The sequence below is a fragment of the Vigna unguiculata genome, chromosome 1 (assembly GCF_037176805.1).
Source record: "Vigna unguiculata cultivar grain cowpea cultivar isolate G323 ecotype 2 chromosome 1, ASM3717680v1, whole genome shotgun sequence".
NCBI classification, from domain to species: Eukaryota; Viridiplantae; Streptophyta; class Magnoliopsida; order Fabales; family Fabaceae; genus Vigna; species Vigna unguiculata.
In genome coordinates this window covers 38082959-38097125 of record NC_140792.1, presented here as the reverse complement: position 1 = coordinate 38097125, position 14167 = coordinate 38082959, and the positions used below count along the sequence as shown (strand labels likewise).

At 27.8% G+C, this 14167-nt stretch overlaps 2 protein-coding genes across 2 annotated transcripts; both read right to left on the bottom strand.

Moving 5' to 3' along the window:
* Window positions 1-7097: 7097 nt before the first annotated feature.
* On the bottom strand, window positions 7098-9675 carry LOC114174428 (sm-like protein LSM2). Its single transcript, XM_028059272.2, has 3 exons — window positions 9550-9675; window positions 9307-9465; window positions 7098-7410 (listed from the first exon to the last, which is right to left on the bottom strand). Exons 1-3 carry the CDS (start codon window positions 9550-9552, stop codon window positions 7291-7293), a joined length of 282 nt encoding a protein of 93 aa, XP_027915073.1. The 5' UTR covers window positions 9553-9675; the 3' UTR covers window positions 7098-7290.
* A 1360-nt stretch (window positions 9676-11035) lies between these two features.
* On the bottom strand, window positions 11036-13902 carry LOC114174422 (BTB/POZ and MATH domain-containing protein 2-like). The gene is made up of 3 exons (XM_028059268.2): window positions 13554-13902; window positions 12097-12373; window positions 11036-11482 (listed from the first exon to the last, which is right to left on the bottom strand). Exons 1-3 carry the CDS (start codon window positions 13611-13613, stop codon window positions 11304-11306), a joined length of 516 nt encoding a protein of 171 aa, XP_027915069.1. The 5' UTR covers window positions 13614-13902; the 3' UTR covers window positions 11036-11303.
* Between the last annotated feature and the right edge of the window lie 265 nt (window positions 13903-14167).

Below are 14167 nucleotides of genomic sequence, written 5' to 3'. Positions count from 1 at the left end.
TTTTGTTCAATTTAGTCTCTATATTCGTTACTTTTGTTTAATTTAGTTCCAATTTTTGTTAAAATAAATCAATTTTGTCTCTTTCAATTTGACACTAAATTTAATATTTTTTATACAAATTATATTAATATTTTTTCTAAAATTTATATTTAAATTTATTGTTTTTTAAATTCAATTATAAATAGAATAAAATTCTTAAACTTAATTGCTAAATAAAATATAATTATTTAAAATATTATAAGAATATAATTATTAATTTTTTTCTAATATTTATATTCTAAAATATTTTAAAATTGATATATAAAAATATTTAAAATATTTAAAATATTTTAGAAAAGTAAACTAATATTTGTAAATTAATATTTAAATATAAAATATTTTAGATTTTAATATCTAAAATGCAATAAAAATATTAAATATTATAAATTTAAATGTGAATTTTACAAATGTTAATATATATTTTTATAATTTTAATAATTATATTTTAATAATATTTAAATAATTATATTCTATCTAACAATTGAATCTAAGTATTATATTCAGTTTATAATTAAATATTATAATTTATAGTTGAATTTAAAAAATAACTAATAATAATATCATTTTTAAAAATTAAATGATTCTATTTTAACAAAATTTAGGACTAAATTAAACAAAAATAACGAATATAGGGACTGAATTGAACAAAAATAACAAATATCGGGACTAAATTGAACAAAAAATAATAATACAACCACAAACTAACACGTGGCACTAGCATTGACACGTGGCATAATTGTGACCTGACATATGGACAATTTTTTTGAAATTAAAAAAATTAAAAAGTAAATAAATAAATAAATAAAAAACAGGAGTTGACACGTGGCATGTACTGTTCAAAAACGTTAACTATTTAAACACCGTTAGTGAAAATGACCAAAATGACCAAATTAACCATAATTTGACGAAAATGAGGACCTAATTGAACACCAGACGAAAATAGGGACCAAATTGAATAAAACCAAAAAAAATAGGGACCAAATGTATATTTAAACCTTATTTTTAACATAAATCTGAAAAAAAAAATTATTATGCATTATACCAAAGAATTGCATATCTGGATTGTAAAAAAAAAATAGTTCCTTTTAGTATAAGTCTAATACAATTCCTACGCACTAATAAAAAGGTTAAATTATTTGTGAGGTATCCATTCTTGTAATGAGATTTTAAGTAGTTGTTCCATTTTTATTTTACTCAACTTAGTCCCTATTTTGAATTTTAAACGTAGTTCTTATGTCTGTTATTTTGTTTCAATTTTGTCCTAATTTTTTTAAAATTAATCAATTTCATCCCTATATCAAATTTAATTTTTATATAAATTTTACAATGATATTTTTATTATAATTGATATTTTTAACAAAATGAAGTTTATTTAAATGTATATTTTGCATTTAATTTTATTTAAATATTGCTTCAAATATTTATATATCGATAATTTATAGACAAATGTTATAATTGGTTTAAAAATAACAAATTTATAAATTGAATTGTAAAATTTTAAAATTTATAAAAGGAACTGTTTGCAAATAAATTTTCCAAAATAGGAACTCAATTGAATCAAATAAAAATGAGGAGACCTACTTGAGATTTCATTACAAAAATGGAACCTCTTAAATAATTTAACCTAATAAAAATTATTAATTAAGTTCATTTTATTTATTTTTTAATATAGGCTTAAATACCTTTTTAGTCCTCATTTTCGTAGTGTTTGTTGCGGATGGTCCTCATTTTGACAGAATGTTTAAAATGGTCCTCATTTGTACCGAATGTTTAAAATGTTCATCATTTTCGCAATTCATGTTTTATTTGATCATTTTCTTTTTTGTAATGTCGTTTAAATCATTAACGGAGCATTGTACCACACCTGTATAGTACACTTAACACACCCTAATACAAATCGTGTCACTTGTACAATGCTCCGTTAATGATTTAAACGACGTTACATAAAAGACCAAATAAAACACGAATTGCGAAAATGAGGACCATTTTAAACCTTCTGTCAAAATGAGGACCATCCGCAACAAACACTACAAAAATAATGACCAAAAAGGTATTTAAGCCTTTAACATATTATGTTATGTTTATTACCATTGAATTTTATATTTTTTTCATTATCGTTCAATAAAATATATTCATATTCATAATGTTTAATTGAAGTAAACTAAAACTAGAATTAGGAAATTTTACACCTATATCTTTTTTAACAAAAACAATTTTATTTGTTAGGGTTAAATATGTTTTGGTCCCTTAACTTTCGCTGAAAATTGGAAATAGTTCATCCTCGAAACTTTAAACTAATTTAGTCCTCAACTTTGGAAATATGTGTATTTAGTCATTTTAACCAATTTTTTTAAAGTTTATTTGACGTCTTAGATGCATTTTGTGATAGTATTTGAGTTGTTTACATCGTTTAACTCATTTTTGCTTCAATGTTTACTTAAAAACGCATTTAAAACGTCAAATAAACTTAACAAGATTTTGTTAAAAGGACTAAATTTACCCATTTATTAAAGATGAGAGACTAAATTGATCTAAAGTTTCGAAGAGAAACTAATTCCAATTTTCATTAAAAATTAATTGACCAAAAACATATTTAATCATATTTGTTAAGAATACAATGTCAGTTTGAAGTAGATGACATGGGTGGTGTCTATTCATAATTCGATTCACAACAAAAAAGAATTTAACTTTTACCTGGCCGTTTATCAGTTTAAGCAATACTTGCATGTTTTTTAAATCTGCTAATACCCGTGATTATCCAAAAATATTTTTTAAAAAATGTTTTATGATATTTTAAAATCAAAATACAAAACAATATAAAAATATGTATAAATTAAATCAAATATAAATTAAATTTTAATTGTAGTTAAATTTAATCTAATGAAATATAAATTAAATTTTAATTTTAATTAAATTTAACTTAATAAAACATAAATTAAATTTTAATTTTAATTTTTTACAGGTAATGAATATCTATAGATACAGATAATATAATACCCACATATGATCTTCGTTTATAAACGGATACTTGCTTCCGGTTATGCAAGAGTAATAAATACTCGCGGGTACCAACTATTTATGGTGGATTTTATCTACAGATACCTGCAAACACGTATATTTTTACCATCCATAATTTGAAGTCCCATATCACATAAAAATTGACAATATATAAGTAAAATTACTCATAAACACACTACCTTAAGGTTTTTTTGTTAAAATGAGTGTTTTGGTCTCTTATATGACTACTCCATAACTCGTTGGTACCGAATCTCTGAGTATAAGGATTCATCAACTCATTATTTTAAGGTTTTAAGTTGGAAGTGATGTCAATTTCTTATGTCGACTTAGGTCTCGTTGATTTTGTTTGTCTCTAGGTGAATTATTCCCTTTACATCATTATTTTATTTTAAATCATTTATAAAGTTTTAACTTTTTTTTCCTTAATTTATTTACAACATTTAAAGAAAATTTTAATATTGAGCATACAAAAGTAAAGTTTGATATAACGTAATTTCATAAAATTTTAAATGAATATACACAATTAATATTTTTTTGTATTAGAGAGTCATCATTAAATTACAAGTTATTCTATGAATTCAATATAAATAAATTAAAATACTAAATTTAATGATTTGAAAACTATTTTTATATTAGTGTTGCTTTTACACTCATGTTACCCCGAAAGTTAAACTTTATACGGTCTTTTCTTAAGTAGGACATTTTCTACACCAATTTTTGCGGTTCTTTTATCATTACGGTGTAATTTATATTTGATAATTATTGAATTGAACAATTTTAAAAAAAAAATTAATATGGATAAGTCGTATTAGACTTGTAAGATTCCAAAAGAACAAGTCGTATGTTGCGAGTACGATTTTATAAGTCGTATACGCACTAGTGGACATTTTCAATGATATAGGGGAACCATGGTTCCTCCATTTTTTTTTGTTTAATTTTTTATATATATTTAAATTATTTATTTATATATATTATATTAATTTTTTTAAGTTTTTTTTTAATTTTATACATACTTTCTTGTCTTTTTTTTATTTTTTTTTTATTTTTCTATTTTGTATCTTCATCTCTTTTTCATCTATTCTTTTTCTATCTCAATTTTCACTTTCAACATCACTTTTTTTTCAAAATAAAATTGCACCATAGTAAAATTGATGAGTTAAATAATATTTTAGATTAATTAATTTATTCTTTTGATTTGATTTCTTTTGTACCTTTTAAAAAACATTTTGAAGCATATGTTTTTCTCTTACATGTGATAAATTTGTCTAGTGTATCGTTAGGTAGTGATAAATTCATATTTTTCTAAATAGGGAAGAGGTGGTAGATTTATATTAGAAAAATTATGATAAAGAGTAAATGAGTACTGCTAGGTGGTGACAAATTCATATTTTTCTAAATAGGTGAGAGATGGTAAATTTATATTATAAAAATTATGATTAAAAGTAAAATAATTGATTTTTTTTTTCCAAAAAGAAGACTTATGATGCGTGTACATCGATTAAACTTGAAAAATTTTATGAGAATTTAAAAATTAAAGACTACGAAAAAAAACTATCTAAAATTCTCAGAGTTACATATAATGAATTTGAAAAAATCTAATTTAGCACCCCTAATTTTTTTTTTCAAGTTCCGCCACTGCATACACGACAAGTACAACTTCAGTGTGATATTAATATTAATAGAACGAAATATGTTTTTTTTTATTAAATAAACGAAGTCGTATGTGAGTTGGATGCCTTCATACAGAAAGTTGTAATTTTTATTGACGACTTCTTATATAAATTGTGATTGTGGTGTACGACTTCTTTAGAATGAAATCTACAAATTCAATGTTTTCTATTTTTTTATTTTTTAGTTAAAATAATAAATTTAATTTTATACTTAATAAATTGTATTAATATAACATAAAATAAATAATGGAAGACGTATTATTAAAAAATGAAAGAAAGAAGGAAAAAAATAGATGATTGGTGGTGTGATTATGGATAACTTTCAACACATTCTTTGAGAGAGATAGATTTGATGTTGACAAAACATTGTGATATTCTTGAAATAGTGAAGAAGTTTTTAATTCTTACAAGCATAAAACAAACATATGCTAATTTTTTATATGAATTATGAAAAGTTTAAGCTTTGTGTTTGTTAGGCAGAATATATTTATCGTCTTCTTTAAGTAAAAGCCTATTTGACTAAGTATACTTGTTTATGTCTGATTAAGTATCAACTTACCAAATGATGCATATAATAAACATAGCTTGCATCTATTCAACCATACAATTTGTGTTAGACATGATCTGGTATGCAACAAATTATGTTTTATACTTTGATTAAGCATATAATAAAAATGTTGAACGTGAATGTAATAGTGGTCAAATCTTTGAAGTAATTTATATATAAGCACACTTCATACAACCACGTGAGTTGAACCACACTTCTATGTGAAACTCTGATGTAATTTTCACTTCCAATGTTCCTTTCACACCCTTGTGGGCATCTATATGGCAAACATCTAATCTTTGAATCAAACTTGTGTTTCGAACATCTTTAATTTATCTCACACTTTCTGTATCTTCATCTCATCTCCACAACTCGACTTCAGATTTGAGTAGCTTAACTTCATGCAATTAATATTTATATTATCTTCTAATTTTATATGTCTATTTTAAAAATATGTAATATTTTTTATATATTTAATGTGTGGTCTATAATTTGAATGAAAAAAAATGTAAGAGAAATAATATAGTTACATAATTTCAAGAAAGAGGAAGAAAAACAGAACTTAATTATATTGTAAATTAATAATGTATGCACTTATTTTGAGTGGATGAATAGTTTTTGTCTCCTATTTTTCTTTTATTTTTCCTTGTTATATATTTAACATAATAATAAATTTAAAACATAATTAAAAAAAATAAAAACAAAATAAAAACTTAAAATGGGTAAAAAAAATTACATTCATTATGTATTGTTATTAATGTAGCCCAAACACTAGTTTAAATAATATATTGAATATATAATAAATGGAAAACCTTTATTAGCTTACAAATTATTGACGAATCCAACAAAAAGCACAACAGATCACCAACATGTTTGGTCAAAGACACTCTAATTACATGAGTAACTCTTGCTAACTCAAATAACATTTTTTTAGTAAAAATGTTAAATAAAAATACATGCATTAGATTTTTGAAAGCTTAAAATATAAATTGATAAATAATAAATAAATAATTTTTCCATAAATCCAAAGTTGATATAATTTTGTTTTTTTATATATTTTGTAAAACATTTGTCCCATAATTTAAAAAAAAAAGTGTAATAATTACTTAAAACACTAAATTTGGAAAACTGAAATAATTGTTTACCTGGTCTCTAAACAGAAATTCGAAATATTTAAAAAAAAATATAAACAAAAAATCTTTATTTTGAAGATCAATACTAGCAAAAACACACCTATATGTATTCGCATTTTCATTACATTAATATATATATATATATATATATATATATATATATATATGCATGATTTTATAAAAATAATATTAAATGAATTATGTTAAAAAGGTGAAAAGTCATTGAGTTATCTTAAAATAATAATAAGAAATTAATCAATTATTTATCTTACTAAATAAATAAATAAAATATTTTTTATTTATTAAAAGATAAAATTGTCAACTAACATATAACGCTAAAAAAGTTATCAAATAATATAAATAATTATACTTAGCATAGCATAAAAGTTAAAACTATAATAACCATATATTAGGCTATTTAAATTTAAAATAAATATTTTTATGCAAATAACATTTTAAAATACCATTTATTTGAGAAGCACATAAAATTTTTGTATTAAGAAAAATGAAAAACTACTTTCTTTTTCAGAAACATGCAAATTAAATAAAAATAAGAACAAAAATATTTACATTATTAAGACACAATTTTAACGAGAATAAACACAAACAAACCAGAGTCACCAATTCAGGATGCAAACACAGCATTAAACTCATTTTTAAAGGCATCGATTTGTCGGAACTGAGAAGAGCTTAGGGAAGGAAAAAAGCAATGCAGTTACACTAGTTTCATTTTGTCACATTAAAATTGGACAAAGCTTCCAAAAGAAATAAAATGAAAAGGCAATACAGTTACATAGCATTAACATCTTAAAGGAGTTTCCTTCTGTGGTAGGATTAACCATATAGAATTTTCATTTAAGAGATACATCACAAGGTCACGACGCTAACCGCCCCTAGCCTCTCTCCTAGTGGCATCGTGCAACAATTCAATGTCCACCCCTTCTGGAGGTAATTGCACGTATCTCACAACCGAACCTCTGATGAAGCAGTTTCTTACTGAAAGCTAACATCAAACACCCACACGTTACCAACTAGAATACCAAAAGAATCAAAAATCTAATCATCGTTATAGGTCTTCAGATATGCCAAATTAAGGGAGCTAAATAAAATAATTAACCGGAGAAAAAACTTGCCGACATATATTTCTTTTTTCTTTTTAATTCAAGAGGAGCTTTTTGACCAATTCAGTATAAATCTTCCTTGATTCTAAGGTTTCCTCCTATGCAAATCAGTATTCAGCAATCAGTATTCCTAAAAGTGAGTATCTTATTCTATTATGGCAGCATACCTTCGTATTATATCTTGTACCATCAAACTCTCTATACTCATATTTTCTTAATGGCATACCAACATAACTTTAATTCAGTCGAGCATCCACTTTAAAACAGCAAGTACCAAACATACATAAGTTCCAAATCTCAATCCAACATACTTTCCAATTTCCAACAATCAACTTCAATCTCTCCATATTCATAAATCATGAGAGAAAATTGGAAGTAGGAAAGTTGAGCATTAACAGCCCCAGTCGGATCCTTAATCTTTTTTCCCACTATTGCTAGAAGAATACCAATTAATTGATTGTCCTACTCTTCTAATATGTAGATGAACTTGACATTTAGATTTGATGTGTCAAATCAAAAGCAACTTATCATACGCAAACATAGGCAAACACTTTCAATGAAAGTTCATTTCACAGAAACACATTTACAGGCATACAGAAGAGTGTAAAAAAGAAAGATTAACCACGCAAATGATAACCCCGATATTGGCCCAAAAGCAGAACCAAGAAACTGGAGGACAATATATATAATCTCATATTCCATGTTCCTATTAAGAAACCAATAAAGATTTCCAACATCCTTCAGGTCATATTAGTACTGTCTAAAACACAAATTACAGTCACAGATACAAAACCACGACACCTCGGATCAATTTATAAGACCACTAATCAAAATATCAAGGGCATAACTTTTTCTCTTTATCTTTTTATTTTAAATCCTTGCAGAGTGTAAGGACCACTCCTCCAGTCACCGATAACTACTATTTTAGATAATAATAGATAGAAACAACACTCTTAAGGATTCCTATCGAAAACAAGAAATATAGGCCTGCCCATCCACACCAGAACAGATGAAGTTTTCCAAAAAAAAAAAAAAACTACTGGAGGAGGGAGACCTCTGATGGATTTAAGAAGAAACTTGAACCCACTCTCAATCGCATATAAACATAAAACTAATGGAGAATGTACGCTAAATGCTAAATATAAAAGACAGGTTCCCTTTTACTTGTTGCTTACAAATGAAAAGTTTTCAACCACAACTACCAATTCACATATACTGATGTACAATTCAAAATCATAATCAACAACAACGATTCAAAATTAACCAATAACCATGGCACATCAATACTCAATTCAAATCCCAGATAAAGAAAATCCCATTATTTAACATGGGTCCAATGCTTATTAAACATACCATTGATTGAAACAAACTTTAAATTAAAGAGTACTAAAAAATCTAATTTATTTTTTTAGTACTTGGTTGAACTGGAGTTGTTATGATCGAAATAGAGGAAGGGGGACAGACCAGGTCTGAGTTCAAAGTTCAAAACTCCAATATCTACATCAGACACCTAGAGCATAAGAGAATGTTACGACTCAAAAATCAAGATTTTATTCCAAAAGGAAAGAAAGAAACCCTACGAACAAAGGTTATCAGTGGCTACTCGACAACACGGAAATCCATTTAATCGTAATCCCAAATTATATTTTAAACCCAAATAAACCCTACATCAAACGCCCAAAAATTCACAAGTCAAAAACTAATCACCATCAAAGGAAACTCATGATAGAAATAGATGAAGAGTATAAACCCTAGAACGAGAGAGAGAAATGGGATACCATGTGCGGGTACTTGTCTTGATCAACGACGCGAGTGTTTTCGAGCTTGATGTTGAGGTACTGATCAACGGAATGCAATGTCCCTCTGATGGCCAAATCGTTCTTCAGCTCTACGGTTACTTCTCTTCCCACCAAATCCTTGAAGTACGAGAAGAACAACTACACCACAACCCAACTCATCACTGATACAAAAATCAGAATGAAGAAAACAGAAAACAGAAAAGAGAAGAAAGGAATCTGCACCATGTTTGCACGGAGGGGAAGAAAACGGGACTGCGCTGGAGGGAAACCAAAAGCTGCTACTGCGAATTATATAACCTTGTTCTCGCTCTAGTATATATTCAGTAGTAATTAAAACCTCGATTATAAGATTTAATTTTCAAACAAAAATAAAATATTAAATGCATGGGAAATAATATTAAAAATAATTGAAATTTAATAAAATATTAAAATAAAAGTACATAACATAAAGCTAAAAAGATGAACATTAATAATAATTGTTATACAAATTAAGAGAAAACAAAAATAAAATATAGATTTTTTTTAATTTTAAAAATAAATATAAACAATTTTTAATTTTATTATAATATTTATTTATTTATTTTATAGATAATTTTTTAATTTAAGATACTTATTTTAGTTTAAAAATGATTAATTTAAAAGAAAAATAAAATGAATGAAATAGTTAAATCTAATAATATAATTATTTAAAAGTTAAAATAATTGCTTTAATTTAAAAAATGAATATTTATTAAAGGACAAAATTAGAAAAAGTTCACATCCAATACGAAAACAAAACAAGTTTTAATTTTCTCATATGACACATCTAATATGACCATGTTATCATCGCAATCCTACTAACTTACCTACATATTTTAAGTATGTATGTGAAAGTAGAAGGAAATAAAGTTAATTAAAATTAAAATAGAAACTTAACAAACTAACGTAACATAAATGGGATGTTTTTTAGTAATAAATCATCTATTTGCACTCATTAGCAAATATAAGAGAGTCATACATTTAACAATTTTGAAAGGGATAAAATATCTTCTCTCTCTAGTCATAGGATAAAAGTAATAGCAAAAAAATATGCAATAACAATCCTAATCTCATTTCGGAACTATGAGTTAGGGAATTGATAGACATTTCCAAGAAGGACCATTTCTCCCACTGTGTTTCAGATTGTTTGCTCCGCAAGCATTTATGGGAAATGTTAAGAAAAAAGGACAACAATGATATATATTACATAACTTCATATAATGCATCGATATTGAGGATGTTTCTTTATACCAATTTCTCGCATGGACCAGAAGTTTGGTAGAGGTGGTAAATGATATCTCCCTCTTTTTCTCATATTCTAATAACACCCGAGGAGAAGATAGTTGTTACATAATGAGAACTTCACTTCTGCAATACTTTTAGTTTTCAAATATCCTGGACGATAATGAAGCGCATTATAGTTAATGGGCGAAAAGGAATGATTATATAAATGTGCAAGTTTTTAGGAAGTTTCAGAATCGAAAGATGTTCACATAATGAATAATGAATGGCATGGTCCTGAAGGGACGGTTCTGAAGAGCAAACCCAGAAACAATGTGAAGGCTGTGGCTTAACTAGTTTGTGCATTAGCATAATCGGTAAAAAACAGAGAGATGCTAGATGAAGACTAAAATGTTCAAGAGTACTTACGCTGCTAGATTGAATAAAAGTACAAAAACAAACGGGGAAGTAGCGATCAAATCAACACTTTCCAGACATGTTTTCCAGTAAAAAGAAATCCTTAAGATATTACAGAAGAAACCTACGTCAAACAGAACGGTAACAGCAACAACACAAATTACATTTACATCTCTTACACAAGAATAAGCTAAGAAATTTAAAATTTGCCTCTGATCCTATAAAAGATTATATATATTTTCCCTTCAACTACAAACTCTAGCGATCTTTTAAAACGGAGAGTAGAAGAGGGTTGTACAGAAAGCTGTTCAGTGTTGAAACTAGAGCCTTTGCTTCACCCGCCTCCCATTTATGTCACTGCCATCAAGCAGTGCTTCATTCCTATGCTTGCACATGAAGTCCGAATGCTCAGTAAATCTGGCCACGTACTCCAATAGCTCAGTCAGAACAGATGGGCAACTTTCCTTCAAGTACTCAAATCCGTCAGTTTGCATCACAGCTGAAGAATCAAAACATGAAATACAATGGTTAATGATAAGAACTTCATGGATGAGGGATTAAGAAAGTTATCATCAATTTCATCCGAGATGGCAACAAAATTTTACAATAGAAAACTCTTGCAATAACCATCTAAAATAAACGTGTTTTAAATATGAGTACCAAATATTTCAACCATTCAACCAAAATCGTGGAAGAAGTTTACTGATTGTTCCATGATCTAGGAACCTTTTTGTCTTCTTTTTCAATGAAAAATTACGAGAAAAGGAAGCAGAAAGCAAACTTAAACATTTACAAAGAGAAAAATTATTCATAAAGGTTTTGGTATAAATTAATGGTGACACAAGTCTTCGAGGTCAACTTGGGACAACCAGAAGTTTTAGCATGGATTAATAATATAATAATTAGTTACATAAAAAACATCACTTTAAAGTAAAACCATATAATCCCTTTAAAGCTTAGCAATTTTTTCATGCAAATACAAACTGGAAGACAATGACAATTGACAGCATCACTACTGATATTCAGTGACAACTCTAACTTGCAGACAACTGTCACAGTCCCCCTCTAATACTGTACTTCTTCTGGTAAGTATTCAGATGGAAAAAAACAAACCTCTAAGATTTTCAGAAGTAGCAATAAACTTGAGACAAACAGCTTTCAGCTGGAAACAGTGGTGCTGCTCTGCCAAGGCTAGAGTCGTAGCCACAGTATTAATTGCTACATCTTCACAGAGACTTGCTTCACACGTCAGCCTAAGCCTCTCAAGACCATATCGATCAGCTGCTGCTAGAAGATGCTGAGCCATCAAGGTTGATGCCCACTTTGAGTTCAACCCAGTAAGCTCATGCATATCTGGCAGTGAGTCCCAGTATATAAAATGAAGCAATGCCTGAAAAATAAAGACACGACACAACTGACAAAACATTCTACATGCATATTGCTCACTGCGATTTATCTAGTTCAACAAAGACAGACACAGTCACATTTGAGTTAGACCCAAGCCTTGCATAGTTGCATCCTGTACGGAACCAGAGTCACCCCGTACACCCATAATGCAATTACCAAAAACTAAAAGCTTGAAATTTCTCTGCATGTTTAAATTATTAAAGAAACTATTTATTATATTTTGCCAACACCCGATTAAATTCATTAACCAAGCACTTTGTTTCGACGGAAGATGGAAAGTGAGAAAGTGGAAAAAAGGAAAGAAAGAAAGAGAAAGATGAAAAAAATGAGTAGAAATGCAAGTGACTTGAAAATGGATTAGTGTGTCTTGTTCAGTAAGAGTGATTTTACAACTATCACTATTTTATGGGCATAAGCAGCCTGTACAACTTCTGAAAGGAGAACGTAGACATGGAGTTGCTTAGTTCAGTTTGAGAAAATATTTCCCGCTTCCACTTTAATTTAGGAACGTAAGGGAAAAATGAAAAAGAAAATAATAAAAGGTTGTTTTCACCTTTTCTCTATATAAACTTTTAAAAACAAGAAATAAAATAAAAACAAGATGGCCATTTTTTAAAATTAAAAATGAAAACAGAAAAAAACATTTTCTCAAGCCAAACAACCTCGGAGGATCTACAAGCACATAATGTTTAATTTAAATGAGAAAGGTCCATGTGTTCTCTTTGACCTACCACCAACTGAGTCATCCAACAGCAAATGATACTACCATCTGGGCAGAGATACCACAAAATTTTCAACTTATCTGATAGCCATGCATATGAAGAAGAAAAAAAAATACAAATACAATGAAATGTGCGCATTTTCAAAAGGGGACAAGCACGAAAAGAGATACAGATTGAAACCACATTAAAATGTGTTTTTGCAAACCTATTGGAATACAGTAAAAGACTAATTAACACAGGTACCAGAGCTGAGCGGGTATAAAGAAATACAAATTCCTAATAATGGAACTATAAAAAAACAGTCAAGGAAAAAAATGCACACAATCATTTAGCTCACGCGGTTAGGATGAAGAGCAAAATAGAAATCAAAACCACATTAGGTGACCACATTACAAACAAAAACAAATAAAAAATGGGAAGCACAAAGAGCATTTAACAAACCTTGAAAACTGGAGCCTCCATGTCTTCAACTTTAATACACTGGGTATTCTGATCTTTCATAGGACCAAAAAGCTGTGCTCTAAAAACAGGTGACCGAGCTGCTAATACCAATTTATGAGCAGAAAAAAATTCTCCGTTCACTTCAAAATTCACATCACTTCCTTTACGACTTTCAAGTAGCTGCCCAAATTGATGACCAATGCTAGAAGACGGTATTGCTATCGTATAGATTTTAGGACCTTCCGTACGTGACCTCACAACACCAACACTACAATTCACAGATAGACAATCATCTTTAAGGTAGTCCGAAGTTTCTAGAGCTGTTCTCTTAAAAAATCTTTTGTAACCCCTGAAACACCCAAAACATCAAATAATTAGTTAATACAAAATACAACAAAAAATCAGTAAAAGGACATGAAGCCACGTACAACGTTCAAGGAGAAGAAGGGGGTAAAGATCGTAACTTGAGGAATGTAAAAGTTCTACATGGATCATAAAATGCTTCCTAAAATGTAAAACTATATTTATACATACATGCATATACATTAAAAAAAGTAGCATAGATAAGAAAAATATACAATAACTCAATAAATCATAAATAACTAAACAGAAAA

Excerpts from the sequence above, each read along its gene's own strand:
- LOC114174422 (XM_028059268.2), bottom strand. The coding sequence starts at position 13,613 with ATGAAAGATCAGAATACCCAGTGTATTAAAGTTGAAGACATGGAGGCT. Across the intron at positions 12,374-13,553 it reads TGGAGGCTCCAGTTTTCAAG|GCATTGCTTCATTTTATATA; the intron begins GTTTGTTAAATG and ends TTTATTTTTCAG. Across the intron at positions 11,483-12,096 it reads TACTTCTGAAAATCTTAGAG|CTGTGATGCAAACTGACGGA; the intron begins GTTTGTTTTTTT and ends TTGATTCTTCAG.
- LOC114174428 (XM_028059272.2), bottom strand. Across the intron at positions 7,411-9,306 it reads AAGACAAGTACCCGCACATG|CTTTCAGTAAGAAACTGCTT; the intron begins GTATCCCATTTC and ends GTTTGATGTTAG.